The sequence below is a fragment of the Mobula birostris genome, chromosome 7, assembly GCF_030028105.1.
Source record: "Mobula birostris isolate sMobBir1 chromosome 7, sMobBir1.hap1, whole genome shotgun sequence".
NCBI classification, from domain to species: Eukaryota; Metazoa; Chordata; class Chondrichthyes; order Myliobatiformes; family Myliobatidae; genus Mobula; species Mobula birostris.
In genome coordinates this window covers 177,689,743-177,710,656 of record NC_092376.1, presented here as the reverse complement: position 1 = coordinate 177,710,656, position 20,914 = coordinate 177,689,743, and the positions used below count along the sequence as shown (strand labels likewise).

General features: G+C 43.9%; 1 protein-coding gene across 2 annotated transcripts in view; it reads right to left on the bottom strand.

Annotated features, from left to right (window-relative positions):
- zmat2 (zinc finger, matrin-type 2) overlaps positions 1-19,173 on the bottom strand; it is a 59,739-nt gene extending 40,566 nt beyond the window's left edge. The window contains exons 1-2 of one of the 2 annotated variants that reach the window (XM_072264172.1): positions 19,092-19,173; positions 2,061-2,154 (exon numbers count right to left, since the gene is read on the bottom strand). In XM_072264172.1, the coding sequence (XP_072120273.1) occupies positions 2,061-2,154; positions 19,092-19,109 (112 nt within the window). In that variant the 5' untranslated portion in view covers positions 19,110-19,173. Of the gene's footprint in view, positions 1-2,060; positions 2,155-19,005; positions 19,039-19,091 lie in introns of those variants that run through there. The other variant, XM_072264171.1, reaches the window with a different exon arrangement.
- Between the last annotated feature and the right edge of the window lie 1,741 nt (positions 19,174-20,914).

Below are 20,914 nucleotides of genomic sequence, written 5' to 3'. Positions count from 1 at the left end.
GTCGCTCCAATCTTTCAACATATGACAGTCCCGCCATCCCAGGAATTAACCTTGTGAACCTCTGCTGCACTCCCTCAATAGCAAGAATGTCCTTCCTCAAATTTGGAGACCAAAACTGTACACAATACTCCAGTTGTGGTCTCACCAGGACCCTGTACAACTGCAGAAGGACCTCTTTGCTCCTATACTCAATTCCCCTTGTTATGAAGGCCAACATGCCATTAGCTTTCTTCACTGCCTACTGTACCTGCATGCTTACTTTCAGTGACTGATGAACAAGGACACCTAGAGCTCGTTATACTTCCCTTTTTCGTAATTTGGCGCCATTCAAATAGTAATCTGCCTTCCTGTTCTTGCCACCAAAGTGGATAACCTCACATTTATCCACATTTAACTGCTTCTGCCATGCATCTGCCCACTCACCCAACCTGTCTAAGACATCCTGCATTATCTCAACATCCTCTGCACATTTCACACTGCCACCCAGCCTTGTGTCATCTGCAAATTTGCTAATGTCACTTTTAATCCTTTCATCTAAATCATTAATGTATATTGTAAATAGCTGCGGTCCCAGAACTGAGCCTTGTGGTACCACACTAGTCACCGCCTGCCATTCTGAAAGGGACTTGTTAATCTCCACTCTTTGTTTCCTGTCTGCCAACCAATTTTCTATCCATGTCAGTACCCTACCCCCAATACCATGTGCTCTAACTTTGCCCACTAATCTCCTATGCAGGACCTTATCAAAGGCTTTTTGAAAGTCCAGGTACACTACATCCACTGGCTTGAATTTAACTTGATTTAGAAACAGAGCATGGAACAGGCCGTTCCGACCCAAGGAGCCACAATGTCCAGCAACCCACCTACTTAACCTTAAACTAATCACAGGACAATTTACAATGACCAATTAACCAGATAACCAGTACATCTTTGGACTGTGGGAGAAAACCAATGCATTCATGGAGAAGACATACAAACTCCTTACAGGTGGAATTGAAATCAGAACTCCAACAGCTGAAGCTGTAATAGCGTCATGCTAACCACTACACTACCATTAGACCCGTGAAAGGTGAAATATTTAAGGGAAACCTGAAGGGAACTTCTTCACTCAGTTGGTGGTGAGAAGTGTGGAATGAGCTGCCAGTGGAAGTGGTAGATGAGGATTCAATTGCAACATTTAAGATAATGTCTTATGAAGTGTCAGAATTGCATCTACAAGACTTTGAGGGGTAGAGCAAAGTGCTGATGGTGCTAAACGGCATCTCCTTTGCTTGCATCTTCGGAAACAGCTCTACTTCCATATTTAATATCTCTATTTTTCCCTTTCAAGGTTCTTTTGAAGACCCTGACGTGGAGCTACACGCTGACTTTGGTTCTTTGCAAGAATGGGACCTGCTCTCAGGGTTTCACAATTGCCTGTTGTTCCACATGCCAAGGGTTCAGCTTAAGAGTTTGGCTCGCCTTTGGAGGCCTAGGACCTCGGGGCTCTGGAGACGGGCGGGTCAGTGTCCCGGACCTGCGTGTTGTGGGAGCTGGAACATCTTTGCCAAGAGACCTGAAATCTTTGGGTACAAAGCTTGAAAAAAGCGGCGCAACAGATTTTTAACATCATAAACCAGTGAGCTGTTTGTTATATCTCCCCCCTTGCTGTGAAATGGAGACACCTCTTTCTCCCTTATTAGGGGGAGAGAGAGCCTGTGGTATGTCAAATGCCGGGTGAAAAATGTAGTCTTTGGAGTACTGCAAGTCTGTGTCTTTGCTGTTGTCTTGCTCACGCTTGAGTGCTCAGTGGCGGGTGCCGATGCTTTTTTTGCTGGGGGGAGGGGGGATTGTTCCTTGCTGCCGCTTAGACGCAGGAGGGAGGGGAGCTGGGGGGGACTTTGGGGTTCTAACATTTAACTGCCGTTCATTCTTTGGGGCACTCCTCTGTTTTTATCAATGGTTGCGAAGAAAAAGCATTTCAGGATGTATATTGTATACATTCCTCTGACATTAAATGTACCCTTGAAACCTTTGATTTTAAAGGAAGAGAAATTCTCTATTCAACGACATCCACTCACCATCTCGTTTCTCCCTTTCTTCCTGTAACCGTTTCTGTGCCAATTTTTCGTACTCATCCTTGTCCCACTTCTTGCGGAAGTCCATACTTTTCATCTGCAGGATGAACAGAATCTGGATTAAAAGGAGAAACTGGAACACCTGTTGCCCACAGATATATCTGTGTCTCCACAAGGTTATGTCCAAGTGAATGTACAAGAGGGAGCTCAATCTTCAACCTTAGGTGGCACCAAAGTTCTTCAACTTCAGTTAAATTGCATTATGAATGCAGAGCTTACTGTGATATGGAAATATGGAAACCAGCCTGCACACATAAATGGCAATGGCACAACCACTACCTGCCAGCTTCCGGTAATTTCTCCCCAGTAGTTACTTCTTTTTCCATTCCCCGTTCGGGTTCTCTTCGCCCCCTTCTCTACTCCTCACTTGCCCAACTCCTCCCTCTGGTTCCCCTCCTCCTTGCCTTTCTCCACTCTTGCTATTCTACTTCATCCCTTTACCACAAAACATAGGAGCAGAATTAGGCCATTTGGCCCTTTGAGTCTGCTCCACCATTCAATCATGGCTGATCCTTGCTTTCCCTCCTCAGCCCTACTCACCAGCCTTCTCCCCGTAACCTTTGATGTCATGTCCAATTAAGAACCAATCAAGGTCTGCCTAAAATACACCCAATGACCTGGCCTCCACAGCTGCCTGTGGGAGTAAATACCACAAATTCACCACCCTTTGGCTAAAGAAATTTCTCCACATCTTTGTTTTAAATAGACGTCCTCAATCCTGAGGTTGTGCCCTCTTGTCTGAGAGTCCGCCACCATGGGAAACATACTTTTCACACAACACACATCAAAGTTGCTGGTAAACGCAGCAGGCCAGGCAGCATCTATTGGAAGAGTTTCAGTCGACATTTCAGGCCGAGACCCTTCGTCAGGACTAACTGAAGGAAGAGTTAGTAAGAGATTTGAAAGTGAGAGGGGGAAGGGGAGATACAAAATGATAGAAGAAGACAGGAGCGGGAGGGATGGAGCCAAGAGTTGGACAGGTGATTGGCAAAGGGGATATGAGAGGATCATGGGACAGAAGATCCGGGGAGAAAGACGGGGGTGGGGGGAGAACAGAGGATGGGCAAGGGGCGCTGCTTCCTGCACACATGCTGAGCTCGTTGACTTTACTAACTTTGCCTTCAACTTTCACCCTGCCCTCAAGTTTACCTGGTCCATTTCCGACACATCGCTCCCCTTCCTAGATCTTTCTGTCTCTATCTCTGGAGACAGCTTATCCACTGATGTCTACTATAAGCCTACTGACTCTCACAGCTATCTGGACTATTCCTCTTCTCACCCTATCTCTTGCAAAAATGCCATCCCCTTCTCGCAATTCCTCCGTCTCCACCGCACCTGCTCTCAGAATGAGGCTTTTCATTCCAGGACGAGGGAGATGTCCTCCTTTTTTAAAGAAAGGGGCTTCCCTTCCTCCACTATCAACTCTGCTCTCAAACGCATCTCCCCCATTTCACGCACATCTGCTCTCACTCCATCCTCCCGCCACCCCACTAGGAATAGGGTTCCCCTGGTCCTCACCTACCACTCCACCAGCCTCCGGGTCCAACATATTATTCTCCGCAACTTCCGCCACCTCCAACGGGATCCCACCACTAAGCACATCTTTCCCTCCCTCCCTCTCTCTGCTTTCTGCAGGGATCGCTCCCTACTCGACTCCTTTGTCCAATCGTCCCCCCCATCCCTCCCCACTGATCTCCCTCCTGGCACTTATCCTTGTAAGCAGAACAAGTGCTACACATACCCCTACACTTCCTCCCTTACCACCATTCAGGGCCCCAGACAGTCCTTCCAGGTGAGGCGACACTTCACCTGTGAGTCAGCTGGGGTGATATACTGCGTCCAGTGCTCCCAATGTGGCCTTCTATATATTGGCGAGACCCGACGCAGACTGGGAGACCGCTTTGCTGAACATCCGCTCTGTCCGCCAGAGAAAGCAGGATCTCCCAGTGGCCACACATTCCAATTCCACGTGCCATTCCCATTCTGACATGTCTATCCACGGCCTCCTCTACTGTAAAGATGAAGCCACACTCAGGTTGGAGGAACAACATCTTATATTCCGTCTGGGTAGCCTCCAACCTGATGGCATGAACATCGACTTCTCTAACTTCCGCTAGTGCCCCACCTCCCCCTAGTACCCCATCCGTTATTTATTTTTATACATACATTCTTTCTCTCACTCTCCTTTTCCTCCCTCTGTCCCTCTGACTATACCCCTTGCCCATCCTGTTCCCCCCCCCCCATCTTTCTCCCCGGATCTCCTGTCCCATGATCCTCTCATATCCCCTTTGCCAATCACCTGTCCAACTCTTGGCTCCATCCCTCCCCCTCCTGTCTTCTTCTATCATTTTGTATCTCCCCTTCCCCCTCTCACTTTCAAATCTCTTACTAACTCTTCCTTCAGTTAGTCCTGACGAAGGGTCTCGGCCTGAAACATCGACTGAAACTCTTCCAATAGATGCTGCCTGGCCTGCTGCGTTTACCAGCAACTTTAATGTGTGTTGCTTGAATTTCCAGCATCTGCAGAATTCCTGTTATACTTTTCACATCTCCTCTACCTTGGCCTTTCAACATTCGGAAGGTCTCAATGAGATCTCCCCCATCCTTCTGAATTCCAGCGAATACAGACCCAGAGCCATGTCCCTCGAACGATAACCCTTTCATTCCTGGAATCTTCCTCTGAACCCTCTCCAATGCCAGCATAACCTTTCTTAGATGAGAATCCCAAAACTGTTCACAATTCTCAAGGTGAGGCCTCACCAATGCCTTATAAAGCCAGAGCATCAAACCCCTGCTCTTGTATTCTAGACCTCTTGAAATGAATCTTAACAGTACATTTGCCTTCCTCACCACCAACTTTACCTGCAAGTAAACTTTAGGGTGTTCTACACGAGGACTCCCAAGTCCCTTTGCAATGTCAGATTTTTGGATTTTCTCCCCGTTTAGAAAATAGACCGCCCATCTATTTCTTCTAACAAAGTGCATGACCATGCATTATACAACATATTTCATTTGCCACTGTCTTGCCCAGTCTTCTAATCTGTCTAAGTCCTTCTGCAGCCTACTTTTTGCACCCATCAAGTCCCAGCTTCTCACCTCATTCCCCTCCCCCCATCCACCTTCCCTCTCACCTGGTCACACATATCGCTTTCTAGCTTTTACTCCTCCCCTCCTCCCACGTGCTCATTCTTGCTTCTGCCCCCCTCCTTTCTAGTCCTGACAAAGACTCTCAGCCTGAAACATCAACTGTTTATTTCTGTCCACAGAAGCTGCCTGAAATGCTGAGTTCCTCCAGCACTTTTTGTGTGTTGCTAGTCTCTACTTGCCTGTACTTCTTAAAAATGGCACCACGCGTCATACACCAGAACCCCAATGACCCTGTGATTTCAGTGTCTGAGACAAACGTTGAAAACACCTTCAGGAAGGTGAATCCATGGAAAGCATTCAGCCCAGATGGGGTACCTGGCTGAGTACTAAAGACCTGTGCTGATTAACTGGCTGGAATCACAATGATATCTTTAACCACTACCTCAGCAGTCTGAGGTACCCACTTGTTTCAAGCAGGCTTCAATTGTACTGGTGACTGAGAAGAACATGGCAACCTGCCTCAATGACTATCATCCAGTAGCACCTACATCCACCGAGTGAAGTACTTAGAGAGCTCGGTAATGAAACGTACTGGCTCCTGTCTGAGAAGCAACTTGGATCCGCTCCAGTTTGCTGATTGTCACAACAAGTCAACAGCAGAAGCCAATTCTTTACTCAACACTGGAACACTTGAATAGTGAAGATGCACACAACAGGATACTCTTCATTGAGTACAGATCAGCATTCAATAATATCATCCCCTCAAAATAATTAATAAGCTCCAAGTCCTAGGCCTCAACACCTTTCAACTGTTTATTAAAGTTGAAATATTTGTAAATATACTTCCACTTTAAGTTTATGCCGGTGTAAGTTCCATTATTTCCTGGCAAAGGATAACTTTTGCATGGGACAGTGTTTAAGCAGCACTCACCATAATATTCGTTCCCTTAATGGAACATTCCAACTTTCCCCATTTGTGTTGAACCCGAATCATACCAACCCTAGATGTATTGTTTATTGGAAATGGCTGTTTCACCATTACCCAAGCATTGCTGAGTCGCATGGCTGTTAGTCAGAGCCTAATTTGTTAAGAACCATGGTAACAGAGTTACACATGTTCTATATCCAAGGCTCTGTGTGAGACAACCAGTTTGTACGTGCCATCACAAAAAAATTTGAGTAGATCTGCCAAGTCACCAAAAACTTTGACAAACTTCTATAGATGCACAGTGGAGTGTATCTTAACTGGTTGCATCACAGCCTAGTATAGAAACATCAATGTGCAAGAATAGAAAAGCCTACAAAAAGTGATGAAAATGATCCAGCCCATCACAGGAAAAGTCCTCCCCCACCGGTGAGCACATTTAAATGGTGCGCTGCCACAGGAAAGCAGCATCCATCACACTGACCTGAGGAGCATTGCTTTGTTTAGATGTATACGTGCACAGTTGAATGACAACAAACTTGAACTAAGCAACGCACTCTTCTTCCTGAGGTTGAGTGGGACTACAACTAGAGGTCATGGGTTAAGGGTGAAAGGTGAAGAGTTTAAAGGGAACATGAGGAGAAACAGTTTCAGTCAGAGTTCATGAGCATGTGGAATGAGTTGCCAGTGCAAGTGGCACATGCGAGCTCGATTTCAATGTTTAAGAGAAGTTTGGATAGGTACATAGATAGTAGGGATATGGAGGGCTATGGTCCCAGTACAGGTCGATAGGAGTGGGCAGTTTAAAAGGTTTTGGCATGAACTAGATGGGCCAAAGGGCCTGTTTCTGTGCTGTACTTCTCTCTGACCCTATGACAACTGCAAGACGATGCCAGCAATTAATAGCGACATCCTACAGATGGCTCACAGAACTATTTCTTCTTTCAAATATAGTTCTACTACAAATCTGGATGCAATTGGAGCCCGTAAATTACATTTTGATAATGTGGTTTTGAACCTACTGAGTGATCTGGCGCCTTTGCTGTCTCCAAGGAACAGCAAATGCAACTGCCTACGAGAGGACAAACTCATGGTTGTATAAGATATAGGTGCATAATTAGGCCATTTGGCCCATCAGGTATGCTCCACCATTTCATCATGGCCGATCATTTCCGTCTTAGCCCCAATCTCCTGTTTATTCTTTACTGTAATTTATAGTATTTTTATCTATTACACCGTACTGCTGCCACAAAACAAGACAATTCTCAACATACACTCAGTGATAATAAACCTGATTGAGATTCTGAACATTTGAGGCTGATGGTCATTCTGATAAAGGATTATTAATCTGGAATATTGATTGTTTCTCTCTCCACAGATAATGACTTAACTGCTCAGTATTTTCAACACATTGTTTTTATTTCAGAGTTATCCCACCTCAAGCCCAAAAATAATTTTATAAATCCTATTTATCTACGCGCTCAGCCTCTCTGTTCCAATGAGACCAACTCTAGCATACTCAACTTTTCTGTACTACTAACATACATTACAATGCAGTACAACCGACATACAACACAGTACTACCAACATACATTACAACGCAGTACAACCGACACACATTACAATGCAGTACAACCGACATACAACACAGTACAACCAACATACATTACAACGCAATACAACCGACATACATTACAACACAGTACAACCGACATACAACGCAGTACAAGACCTTCCACCCACGTTCTGCCCACCTTTAAACCTACCCAAACATCAATCTAAAGCTTCCCTCCTGCATAGCCGTCCATATTCCTTTCAGTCTGAGGCTCCTGCACCTCTTCTATTAGAAGCATTAACAATCAGAGATAAAGATAAAAGATTAGCTATATTTGTCACACGTACAGCATCAGTCATTAGTGGTCCCACTACCGAGGACATGTTCTTTTCTTGCTACTGCCATCAGGAAGAAGGACTCACACCACCAGGTTCAGGAACAGTTATTAACCCTCAACTCTTGGCTCTTGAACCAACGAGGATAACTTTGCTCAACTTCACTTGCTCCAACATTGAACTGTTCGCACAAACCATGGACTCTGTATCTCATGTTCTATATACTTGTTGTTTACTTGTTCTCAATATTTATAGCTTAACTTATATTATTTGTTTATTTTTGTACTTGCAATGTTGTTGGCTTTGAATGCCCGAGCTGGTGCAGATTTTGAATGATTCTGTTATGATTCCTATTCTACGGATATATAGAGTATGCCTGCAAGACCATGAATCTCAGGGCTGTATATGGTGACAAAGGCTCCCCAATCTGAAATTTTATTTATTTTTAAAATTTTTATATAGCAATACAGCATGAAACAAAACAAGACCACTCAGCAACCCACCTACTTAACACCAGCAACAATAACAGGACAATTTACAATGACCAGTTAACCTACTAACCGGTACATCTTTGGACTGTGGGGAAAAAACTGGAGCACCCAGAAGAAACCCATGCACTCACAAGGAGAAACGTACAAACTCCTTAAAGACAGTGCTGGAATTGAACTCTGAAATGCCCCGAACTTTAACAGCATCACTCTAACTGCTATACTACCGTGGCACATGATAATATTAATCTTTCCTCATTCTATAGATGCAAATAGAGACAGATTAGTATACCACCCTCTCTCTTATAGTCTATGCTCTGGTAAATAAAAAGCATCCTCAACCACTTCATAGAGTCATAGGAAAGTACAGCACAGAAACAGGCCCTTTGACCCATCTTGTTCATACTGAATTGTTTAAAATGACTACTCGCATCGACCGGCAGCGGGTCCATATCCCTCCAAAGCCCATACATGTATCTATCCAATATTGATGTGCCCCGCTCCCTTTAAGGATCAGGGAACATACACAAGGTACCTGTTCCATCACTGCATCCTGCTGTTTACCATATATTCCTCACTCTTTATTTTAAATAAAACACCTCATTTCTCTGGATTAAATTCCAATGCTATGTCCCTGCACAAACAACAAGACCTGCAGTCTTAACCAATCCTGTGGCCTGTCAAATTTAATTTCATCTGCAGACATCTTCAAATATAGGTGGGAAAAAAAATCGTTAATATATTTTACAAAATGCAAGCCGGCAGGCCTTGTGAAACATCCTTCCGGTCACAATATCACCTGCCAATCTTGACACCATTCTTCCTCGCAGTTAACTTTGGAGCCAGCTTGTCAGTTTTGCCAGCATCTTTACATATTTTACCAGCCTGTCAAGCGGAATCTCATTAAAACAACCTTAAGAATGTCAGAGGCAGGTTTAAAAGAGAATGGTGGATGTGTGGAAAGCACTGCCAGGGGTGTTGGTGAAGGCAGCATTGCATTAGAATGCAGAATCGTTTTGTTTTCTTACATTTACCTTGTAGTTTATTTATTTAGAGATACCGCTCGGATAGTCCTTTCTACCCTTCAAACTACATCGCCCGTTACCCCCAACAACACTGATTTAACCCTAACCTAATCATGGGACAATTTAAAATTTAACTTACCTGGTACGTCTTTGGATTGTGGGAGAAAACTAGAGCACCGTGAGAAAACCCACACATTCTATCAGGAGGATTTCTTCAACACCTCGAACTGTAATAGTGTTATGCTAACTGCAACGCTACCATGGCCTGAAGTTTAAATTCACTATGCTGGCTTGTACAGTGGATTCCAGTTAATTAAGACACATCAGGGCCAGTACATTTTGGCCCAACTAAGCAGCTGCCCCAGTTCTGAAGTTTCATGAAAATAGTTGAAAAGGTGTTAAAAAAAATATAAATTACTGTTTAACTGAGTAACAAATCATGTATTTAAATGAAATACAGAACAAATTAGAACACCAATATTACTACAGTACTATAAAACTGTGTATTAGTTCCTAATAGTAATCAAAGGAATTCATCCAGTGTACACTGACGTGTTTTTGTTTGACTGTAAATGAACAAAATCAATTTCGATGTTAGCATACTCCAAATCTTCATTTTCATTGTAACATGCAAGATGATTGTCAATACCTTCAAATTATTCGTAGTTCCTAACATGCTTAAGTAGTGAAATTGCTTCATTTTTACTCCCGGCCATTTCTGGCATCTCCAAGCCTGAATGCTTGAAATTGCAAAGAGCAAAACAGTTCTGAACTGTCTCATTTCCCACCAACCATCAGTGACAAAAATCGCTGCTTTTTGAGCACAAACATACGCAACTGACGCAATTTGAGAACTTGTTTAAATAAATAAGCATGGTGTAGTGTCTAATAAAAGCAAAATGATGTACACACGACTGACACTAGTAAGAAACTGTTCAGCAACCATATCACGTCCCAATTAAAGGCATAACATCCCAAATTAATGAACAGAATCCCAGCTATATTCTCAATTAGTTTTTGTTATTTTTTAAGAGTTGTCCTAAATAAGTGGCTGCCCCAATTGAACCAATGGCCCAAATAACTAACATCCACTGTATTTTTATATAATCATCTATACACATGTAATTGTTCAGTGAAGTAATTACAGTACAACTGTTTCTGTAATTTTCTAGAAACTTCTAAGCTTTCAGAAGCAGGTGTCACACCACTTGAATCTGGCTACTTTATAGATTAATTGTTATCACTGGAATTTTGTTATCTCCTGTCTCTCATCTTGTTGTTCATTCTTGCAACACTTAATAAAATAGCTGAACAATAAGTTTTATGGTTCATTCTTGACTTCCAAAGAACTTTTGGATCACCAAAGTGTCAGGATCAGCAGATAAGAGACTTCGATAGGCACACTGGTGAAAGAAAAATGGAGTGCTATGTGGGAGGGGAGGGTTAGATTGATCTTTGAACTTTGAAAGTTCAAAGCAAACTTATTATCAAAGCATACAGGCATCACCATAATGCTACCCTGAGATTCATTTTCTTGCAGGCATTCACAGTAGAACAAAGAAATACAACAACTCAGATCCTCAAGTCCTTATAAATTTTCTCTGTGCTCTTTCAATCTATTTACATCTTTTCCCCAGATAGGTGACAAAAACTGCACACAATACTCCAAATAAGGCGTCACCAATGTCTTATATAATTTCAACATAACATCCCAATCCCTGTACTCAATACATTGATTTATGAAGGCCAGTGAGCCAAAAGCTTTCTTTATGATTCTATCTAACTGTGATACCACTTTTAAGGAATTAAGGATCTGTATTCCCTGATTCCTCTCTTCCACCACACTCCTCAGTGCCTGACCATTCACGGTGCAAGTCCTATCCTGGTTTGTCCTCCCAAAGTGCAACACCTCACAGTTGTCTGCATTAAATTCCATCTGCCATTTTTCAGCCCATTTTTCCAACTGGTCCAGATCCCACTGCAAACTTTAATAATCTACCTCACTGTCCACTACACCCACAAACGGTTGTCATCTGCAAACTTTTTGGTCACCTACAGGAAAAATGTAAATAAGGTTGAAAGAGTACAGAGAAAATCTGCAAGGATATTGCCGGGTCTGAAAGACACTAGTTATAAGTAAAGTTTGAATAGGTTAGGACTTTATTCCTCGGAACGTAGAAGATTGCAAGGAGATTTGACTATATTCTAAATGGAGGACAAATACAAAAGACTGAGGATTTGGAAGACCTTGTGCAGGATTCCCTGAAGGTTAATTTGCAGGTTGAGTCTGTGATGAGGAAGGCAAATGCAATGTTAGCATACACTTCAAAAGGACTAGAATATAAAAGCAAGGATGTAATGTTGAAGCTTTATAAAGCACTGGTGAGACCTTACTTGCAGTATTCTGAGCAGGTCTGGGCCCCATATCTTGGAAAGGATGTGCTGAAACTGGATAGGATTCAAAGGAGGTTCATGAAAATGATTCCAGAATTGAATGGCTTGTCATATGAAGAACACATGATGGCTCTAGCCCTGTATTACCCAGAATTCAGAAGAATGAGGGGTGACCTCATTGAAATCTATCGAAAGGTGAAAGGCCATGATGTGGAGAGGATGTTTCCTATGGTGGGAGCGTCTAAGACAAGAGGACACAGCCTCAGAATAGAGAGGTGTCTTTTTAGGAGAGAGATGAGGAAGAATTTCTTAAGCCAGAGGGTGATGAATCTGTGGAACTCTTTGCCACAAGCACTTGCGGAGGCCAAGCCTTTATAGTCATACTTTATTGATCCCGGGGGAAATTGGTTTTCGCTACAGTTGCACCATAAATAATTAAATAGTAATAAATCCATAAATAATTAAAATAGTAATATGTAAATTATGCCAGGAAATAAGTCCAGGACCAGCCTATTGGTTCAGGGTGTCTGACCCTCCAAGGCAGGAGCTGTAAAGTTTGATGGCCACAGGCAGGAATGACTTCCTATGACGCTCTGTGCTGCATCTCGGTGGAATGAGTCTCTGGCTGAATGTACTCCTGTGCCCAACCAGTACATTATGTAGTGGATGTATATTATGTATATTTAAGGTAGAGATTGATAGATTCTTGACTGGTCAAGGTATGAAGGGATATGGGGAGAAGGCAGAAGAATGGGGCTGAGATGAAAATTGGATCTGCCATGATGAAATGGCAGAGCAAGTTCAAGAGGCCAAATAGCCTAATTCTGCTCCTATATCTTATGGTCCTATGGATATTTGATAGATGTATACAAAATTATAAGGGGTATAGATAGGGTAAGTGCAAGCAGGTTTCTTCCACTGAGGTCGGGTGGGACTACAACTAGAGGTCATGGGTTAAGGGTGAAAGCTGAAAAGTTTAGGGGGAACACGAACGGAAACTTCTTTAATCAGAGGGTCCTGAGAGTGTAGAACAAGCTGCAGCACAAGTGGCACATGCAAGCTCGATTTCAATATTTAAACAGAAGTGTGGATAGGCACATGGATGTGGGGCAACGGAGGGTTATGGTCCCAGTGCAGTTCAATAAGAGTAGGCCGCTTGAATGGTTCAGCATGGAGCAGATGGGCCGAATGACCTGTTTCTGTGCTGTACTTTTCTATGTCTTTATAACTCTCTGATTCTAATTTGCTGATCTAGTTTATCACATTATGCTCCAGATCATTGATATAGGTGACGAACAAAAACAGACCCAGCACTGATCCCTGCAACACACTAGTCACAGAGGCAACCATCTACTGCCATTCTCTGGCTTCAATGTCTAATTCAATTTACTACCTTATCTTGAACGCCAAGCAAATGAACCATCTTGACCAGCCTTCCATGCAGGACCTTGTCAAAGGCTTTGCTAAAGTCCATGGCAACAACATCCACTGCCTTACCTTCGTCAACTTTCCTGGTAAATTGCTCGAGAATCTCTGCAAGATTGGTTAGACAAGGCCTACCACAAGCAAAGACACGTTGACTATCCCTAATCAGTACTTGAATATCCAAATACTTATAAATCCAGTCCCTTAGAATCCCTTCGAATAACTTTCCAACTGCTGATGTCAGGTTCAACGGCCTATAACCTGCTGGGTTATTTTTAGAGCCTTTCTTAAATAGCAGAACAACATTAGCTATCCTTCAGCACCTCACCTATGGGTAAGGATACTTTGAATATCTGTTAGGGCCACTGCAATTTTTGCACTAGCCTCCCAAAGGGTCTAAGGAAACATCCTGTCAGGCCCTGGGAATTTATCTACCCTAAATTGCCTCAAGAGAGCAAACAGCTCCTCCTCATGTAATCTGTATAGAGTCCATGACATCGGGCTAAAACAAGCAAAGTCAGTTTTCCATTGTACCTCAAAAGATGTGACACTAATAAACCAAATTACCAAGTTAATCAGTCATGACCTTCCCTTTAGATATCCATGATTCTTTTGATTAATCGAAATTAATCCTGAAATTAAGTTTATACCGCTCCTGAGTTAACTCCAGCAATCTGCCCAGCACAGGTTGAAATCATCGGCCTGTGGGTTCCAAGTTTACCATGCCCCCACTTTCCAAATAATAGTCATAGAGCACTATTCCTCATAAGCAGGCCCTTCAGCCCATCTAGTCCATGCCAAACTGTTACTCTGCCTCATCTCATCGAGCCTTACCTGGACCATAGCTCTCCAAACCTCTCCTATCCATGTACTTAGACAAACTTCTCTTAAATGCTTCAATGGAACCCGTATGCAGCACTTCCACTGGCAGCTCGAGCCACACTCGCCCCACCCCACCACCCTCTGAGTGAACAACCTCCCTGTTAGGATTCCCTTCAATGCTTCACTGCTCACCCTTAACCTATGACCTCTAGTTCTAGCCTCACCCAAGCCCAGAAGAAAAGCCTGCTGACATTTACCACATCTACACCCCTCATGATTAGGTTCATCTCTATCAATTACCCCTCATTCTCCGACACTCCAGGGAAAAACAAGTCCTAGGCTATTCCATATTCCCCAGTAACTCAGGTCCTCAAATCCTGCCAATATCCCTAAGAAATTCCTCTGCACTCTTTCAATCTTATTGATATCTTTCTTGTAGGTGGGTGACCACAAGTGCACACAATACTCCAAATTTGGTCTCACCAATCTCTGATACTTCAACATAACATCCCAACTTATAAACTCAATAACATTTAAAGATAAACTGCCCTTCAATCCTTGTGCTAACCTTATAGTTGCTTCCATGATTGCCCTGTCTGTGCTTCCTGCCACTATTATACCCATCTCCCTCTTACCTGCCCTACCCATCTTTCCATTTTTCAGCCCCTTTACCCCAAGATCTCCTACTCTTCACTGTTTTCTCCCTCCTCCCACCGCTCCCAGTTACCTCGATGTCCCATTACCCCACCTGCTTCTTCCTCCTTGATATGTCCTTGAACTCCCATCATCTCTCACTCCTGCCCCCTCTGTATATGCTCTAAACCCCCTCTGTGACCCTTGACCCTGCCCCTTTCCTGATTGCTCCCACCCCTCCGCTGCAAATCCTCACAACCCTCCCAGTGACCCCACATCCCTGCCACCTCCCTACTTACCCAAAAACCCCTCGTGACCTCTGACCATTTCCTATATAGTTCAATCATTCCCCTGTAACCCTCACCCTTACCCCTATTCGCCCTGAACGTCCCCTCTGGGGACCTCTGACCCATGCCCTTTCCCTAGACGCCCCTCGCCACCCTCCTTTGACTACTATTTTCTCTGTGACAACTTCATCCCCTGCCCTCAGTCCAGCCACCACACTGTCTATGCACCCCATGGGTTGTTCCCCCAGCCTGGCCCCGACCCCTCTGCCCAGACACATGCCCGGGCAGCCACCTCTTCTTCTTACTTTTAGTGGCAGTTGTGGATTCTCATCACCAACTGGACTGAAGTATGCTGTAGAGAAATGGGAAATAAAACCCCTACTAGTTCTTTATCAAAAGAGCCCTATATTACCCCAAAGACAATATTGTGAATTAAATTAAAATCACTTCCATTACTGAGTGAAGTTTTTAAATGAAAACTATCAACCCCCCAAAGCTGCCAGTGCAGCCTGTATCTGCTTTCTTTCAACCTTGATGCTTCACATTGTGAAAGAATGTCTTCAACTGTTTCATATTGAGGACAAAAACCTACAGACACAAGAGTGATATTTTCCAACAAGATACAAGGAATAATTAAGCACAATATGCCCAATTCTAAATCGAGTCAATTTAATACCATCAACGCTACCCTCAACCACACCTCTTCCATTTCACGCACATCTGCTCTTACCCCATCCTCCTGCCACACTACCAGGGATAGGATTCCCCGTCCTCACCTACCACTCCACCAGCCTCCACATCCAGCACATAATTCTCCGAAACTTCTGCCACCTGCAACAGGATACCACCACCAAGCACATCTTTCCCTGCACTTTCTGCCTTTTGCAGGGATCACTCCCTACGCGACTCCCTTGTCCACTTGACCCTCCCCACTGATCTCTCTCCTGCCACTTATCCTTACAAGTGGAACAACTGCTACACTTCCTCCCCATTAAGGGCCCCAAACAGTCCTTCCAGGTGAGGCGACACTTCACCTGTGAGTCTGTTGGGGTCACTCTCCCAGTGTGTCCTGCTGTATATTGGTGAGACCTGACGTAGATTGGGAGACCGCTTCGCCGAGCACCTACACTCCGTCCGCTAGAACAAGCGGGATCTCCCAGTGGCCACCCATTTTAATTCCACTTCCCATTCCAATCTGTCCATCACACACGAAATGCTGGAGGAACTCAGCAGGCCAAGCAGCATCGATGGAAAAAAGGACAGTCGACATTTCAGCCCTAAACGTCGACTGTCCTTTTCTCCCGCTATAGATGCTGCTAGGCCTGCAGAGTTCCTCCAGCATTTTGTATGCATTGTTCCAATTTCTAGCATCTGCAGATTTTCTCTTGTTTCCAATATATCCATCCATGGGCTCCTCCACTGTCGTGATGAGGCGACACTTAGGTTGGAGGAACAACACCTTGCAATCCGTTTGGTTAGCCTCTATCCTGATAGCATGAATATCAATTTATCAAACTTCCAGAAATGCCCCCCCACCTCCCCCCCCCCACCATTTCCCATCTCCTTTTCCCTCTCTCACCTTATTCTCCTTGCCCATCCCATTGCCTCCCTCTGGTGCTCCTCCCTCCTTTTATTTCTTCCATGGCCTGCTATCTCTCTCACCAACTTTCCAGCTCTTTACTTCATCCCTCCCCCTCCAGGTTCACCTGTCACTTTGTGTTTCTCTCTCCCTTCTCCCCACCTTTTAAATCTACTCATCTTTTTTTCCTCCAGTCCTGCCAAAGGGTTTCGGCCCGAAATGTCAACTGTACTCTTCCTAGATGCTGCCTGGCCTGCTGAGTTCCTCCAGCATTTTGTGTGCGTTGCTCATAAATCCTTCCCTTCTTGTTTTACCCCCTTCTCCTATTAATCCAACAGTTTTGTGTATTCTGTAAGCCTATTATCCCACAAATCTTGCCATAATCCCCTAATTCTCAACCTGACCAACCCCATAGCTTCTGAATTGCTAAGTGGAGGCTCTTTATCCACCACTGAACTTCTAACAGTTTTTTTAGCCAAACAATCAGCCCGCCCATTCCCCTTGACACCTCTATGTACAGGGACCCATAGGAAGAAAACATGCAAACCAATACTTCGAATATGATACAAATTTGAAGAGTTTCTAACAGTAAATCTGACCCACTGCTAGAATAACCTGACCCACTGCTAGAATAACCTGTTTTAAGACTCATCAAAACCAAAAGAGAATCTGAACAGATTACCACTTTGCAAGGACAAACTTCCTCCACCCACAGTAAGCCCAAAATGATGACAACCAAATCTGCTGTATATACTGTTAAATGCTTAATAAGATGTTTCTTTATTGCTGCCTGTAATCTTTTGATCCATCAGTAAAAATGGTTAACACATCACAATTTTTTAAACATACTGAAGAACCAACAGACTCTCAAGCATATCAGGATCCTCCAACTTCATTAAATCATGCAACCTAAAATCATTGGAAAAAACTGAAGTGGGGTTACCAAGAAAGCTACAGTGGGACATACTGCATAATCCAGCAAACCCACGTTCCTAGCTTGGTTAAGAACCCAGCCACCCTCAAACTAAAAACATTCTTCTTGTGATGTTCCCAACAGTCCTCCGACACACCTTAAACAATCATTTCTTTGCCCCCTGAAATTAATCCAGTATGTTATCAACTTCAACCTCTGCAATTGTAAGAGTAATTGTCCCATTTCAACCAGTAACGTCTTAATGCACCACAACACAGTCTTAAAGCCTGTTCTTGTATCACATCCAAACATTTTAAATGTGAAGATGAAGCTTATCCAGAAGTCACACAGCCATAATCAAGCACAGATCTAATCAAATAGAAATGGTCAAATATATTTGTGTACCACCCTAAGAATACCTACAGAAACACCTAAGAGTACTTCATGCCCCTTTACATTTGTATATTATTTTACTGATATGGTGCTTTCAAGGCAGCTTATTTTCCAGCCACGTGCCAAGAAATCTTACCACTGACATTTCTTTAAAAGTTTGACCATATCACTTCAAATCAAGTGTAGGTCTATTGACCCTCTTTGTAAAACACATAACTTGCGTTTAAGCTACTGAAGCTTAAATCCTCATCTATTTGTCCAGTCAACCTTATTAATTGCTAATTGCATCCTATATGCAGTAAAATTAAAATTTCTACCACTAATCCGTAAAGCTCCATTATCTGCATATAGTGATTTACCCACTCCAGCACCCTATCTCAGAGAAAATACAATTAATCATAATATTAAACAATAAAGGGCTACAAATACTGCCTTGTGGGGTCCCATTCTCTATCTCATAGAAGCCCAAATATACCTTACCCACTTTACTTGCATAGGCCGTCCTAATAAATTATACAGTCTTCCCTCACTCCTACTTTCCATAATTTAATTAAAAGACCTTCCTTCCATAACATATCATATGCCTTTTCAATATCAAAAAGTTCTGCTATTACAACTTCACTTACCTGTGCCTTCCTAATATCATCTTCCAAATATTAAAATTAATCCAGTATCATTCTACCCTTCCAAAATCCGCTCTGATAAAACGCTATGGCACCTCTTTTTTTCCAGAATATAATTCAAAAGCTCTATTACCATACGTTTCGTAACTTCACACAAATGGGACGTTAATGATATTGGTCTATAACTAAAAGGGTCCAACGGGGGTCTCCAGGTTTTACAATAGGCACTACTACTGCTATTTTCCATGAGGAAGGAAGATGGCCTAACCTCCAGATGCGATTCAATAATATTAATAATTCCTCGAGAGAGTTGTCAGTCATATGTTTAAACACACAATAGTATTAATCATCCTTTCTTGGAGACGTCTGATGGCCTGCACTAGTAATAGCCTTCTTAAACTCACACAAAGGCAACTCTCCATCACTAATACTATCATTGCTGCAGCTGTCTCTTCAGGGTAATCCCGACATTGTCGCTGCCGCCACTCACCCCGCTCCCCGACGCCATCCTGGTTCCACCGCCTCGCCGACCTGCTGTAAAACGGTCGCGCCGCGCCAGCCCTTCCGCCGTAAAGCGACGAAAGGAAGGGGCCGGTAGGTGGGGCGTTGTGGAGGAGCGTGTGGGGACGCAGCGCCACCTGCAGGAGCGGCAGACTCCGCTCTCGACCCCGCCGTCAATCGAAGCGCAGCCGCTCCCGTTTCGGATGGGTGAACTGTACTTCACCATCAGGCAATTAGAGAGGTCGCCACCTTTGCCCTGATTTGCCTAATAACCCCTGTCAGCAATGCTGTACTCACCGTTAATAGAGTGGAGGTCGTCATCGGATTTCGATGGACGGCCGAAGAAGTTGAGAGGATACTTTCTCTTACAAACTCCGTTAAAACAAAGGCAAGAAACAGAATGCAGCTGCCCGTTTCCATGGATGCTGTCCGGCCTGCTGAGTTCCTCCAGCGTCTTCTGAGTGCAGCTGAATCTTCTTGATGCTATTGTGAGAATCAGGGCAGAACTATTGCTTTCAAGCAAATGTTGCAAAGACTTCACTGCATCTCCAGAAATGGTAAAATAAAAACTTCACATCGGACGAGGTTTATGCCGTATGTCCCACTCATTGCAGTGAAGAGGATGGTAATGACCTGGGTGTGGAGCTTTCCATGTGATGTTTGTCCGTCTAGGTACCATATCCGATGCGGACTTTGGTGACGATGGTTTTCCATATAGATCTATCCTTCGTTTTTAGGGTGACTTCCATTTCCTCGATGTGTAGCCACCTGGCTAGGTTTTTCATGTACACAAGCCGAGGTCTTCCTCTAGGTTTGCTCCATGTGATGGCTTGTTTCTGGCTTTTTTCTAGTATTGTTTGGCTTTAAATTGCAATTTCAATCTGGCAACCCTGCCGCTACGCCAGCGGCAGCTCGCATATACTGTACATAGCGCCTAAAGCATATACACTTCGTGGCATCAGGCGCCTTGGAGGTGAATCTCTGGATACTGAAATTGTCTCAAGGCAAGCAGTGTGAGGTCAGCGACTTTGCAAAGAAACACCCGATTCAGCCTCGAAAGTTATTTATACTCCATTTAAACCTCGTCCCAACTTGTCTCTACACTCCTTTCTTGCGGAACGATCTCGGCCCAAAACGTCGACTGTACTTTTTTTTCCATAGATGCTGCCTGGCCTGCTGAGTTCCTCCAGCATTTTGTGTGTTTTACTGCTTTCTTCTCCATTCTTTTCCCTTACTGACATCCCCTGTTACTGAGGCAACACTTCACCTGTGAGTCTGTTGGGGGTCACCTATTGCAGTGGTCCCCAACCACCGGGCCGCAGACCGGTACCGGGCCACAAAGCATGTGCTACCAGGCCGCAAGGAAATGATATTATTTGGCGGTATGAAGCGATATGAGTCAGCTGCACCTTTCCTCATTCCCTGTCACGTCCACTATTGAACTTGAACGTATGCGAGGTCATTACCCACGCAAGGTCATTAGTCGGTATGAGTAAAAACCAAACGTCGTTTGAGAATTTCTTTGGAAGAGGACATAAGAGGCCTAACGATGATGATAACACAGAGATAGCTGAGGCAGAGACTGCAAAAAAAAAGAAAGCTTCCTTCAACAGAAAATACGACGAGTCATATATAAAATATGACTTTATTGTGACCGGCGACTCGCAAGCTCCAAGACCCCTGTGTGTGGTATGTGCAGACAAGCTGTCTAATGAGGCAATGAAGCCCTCAAAACTGCTTCAGCACCTTGAGTCCAAGCACCCTGCACTTAAAGACAAACCTGTTGAGTTTTTTGAGAGGAAATAACGTGAA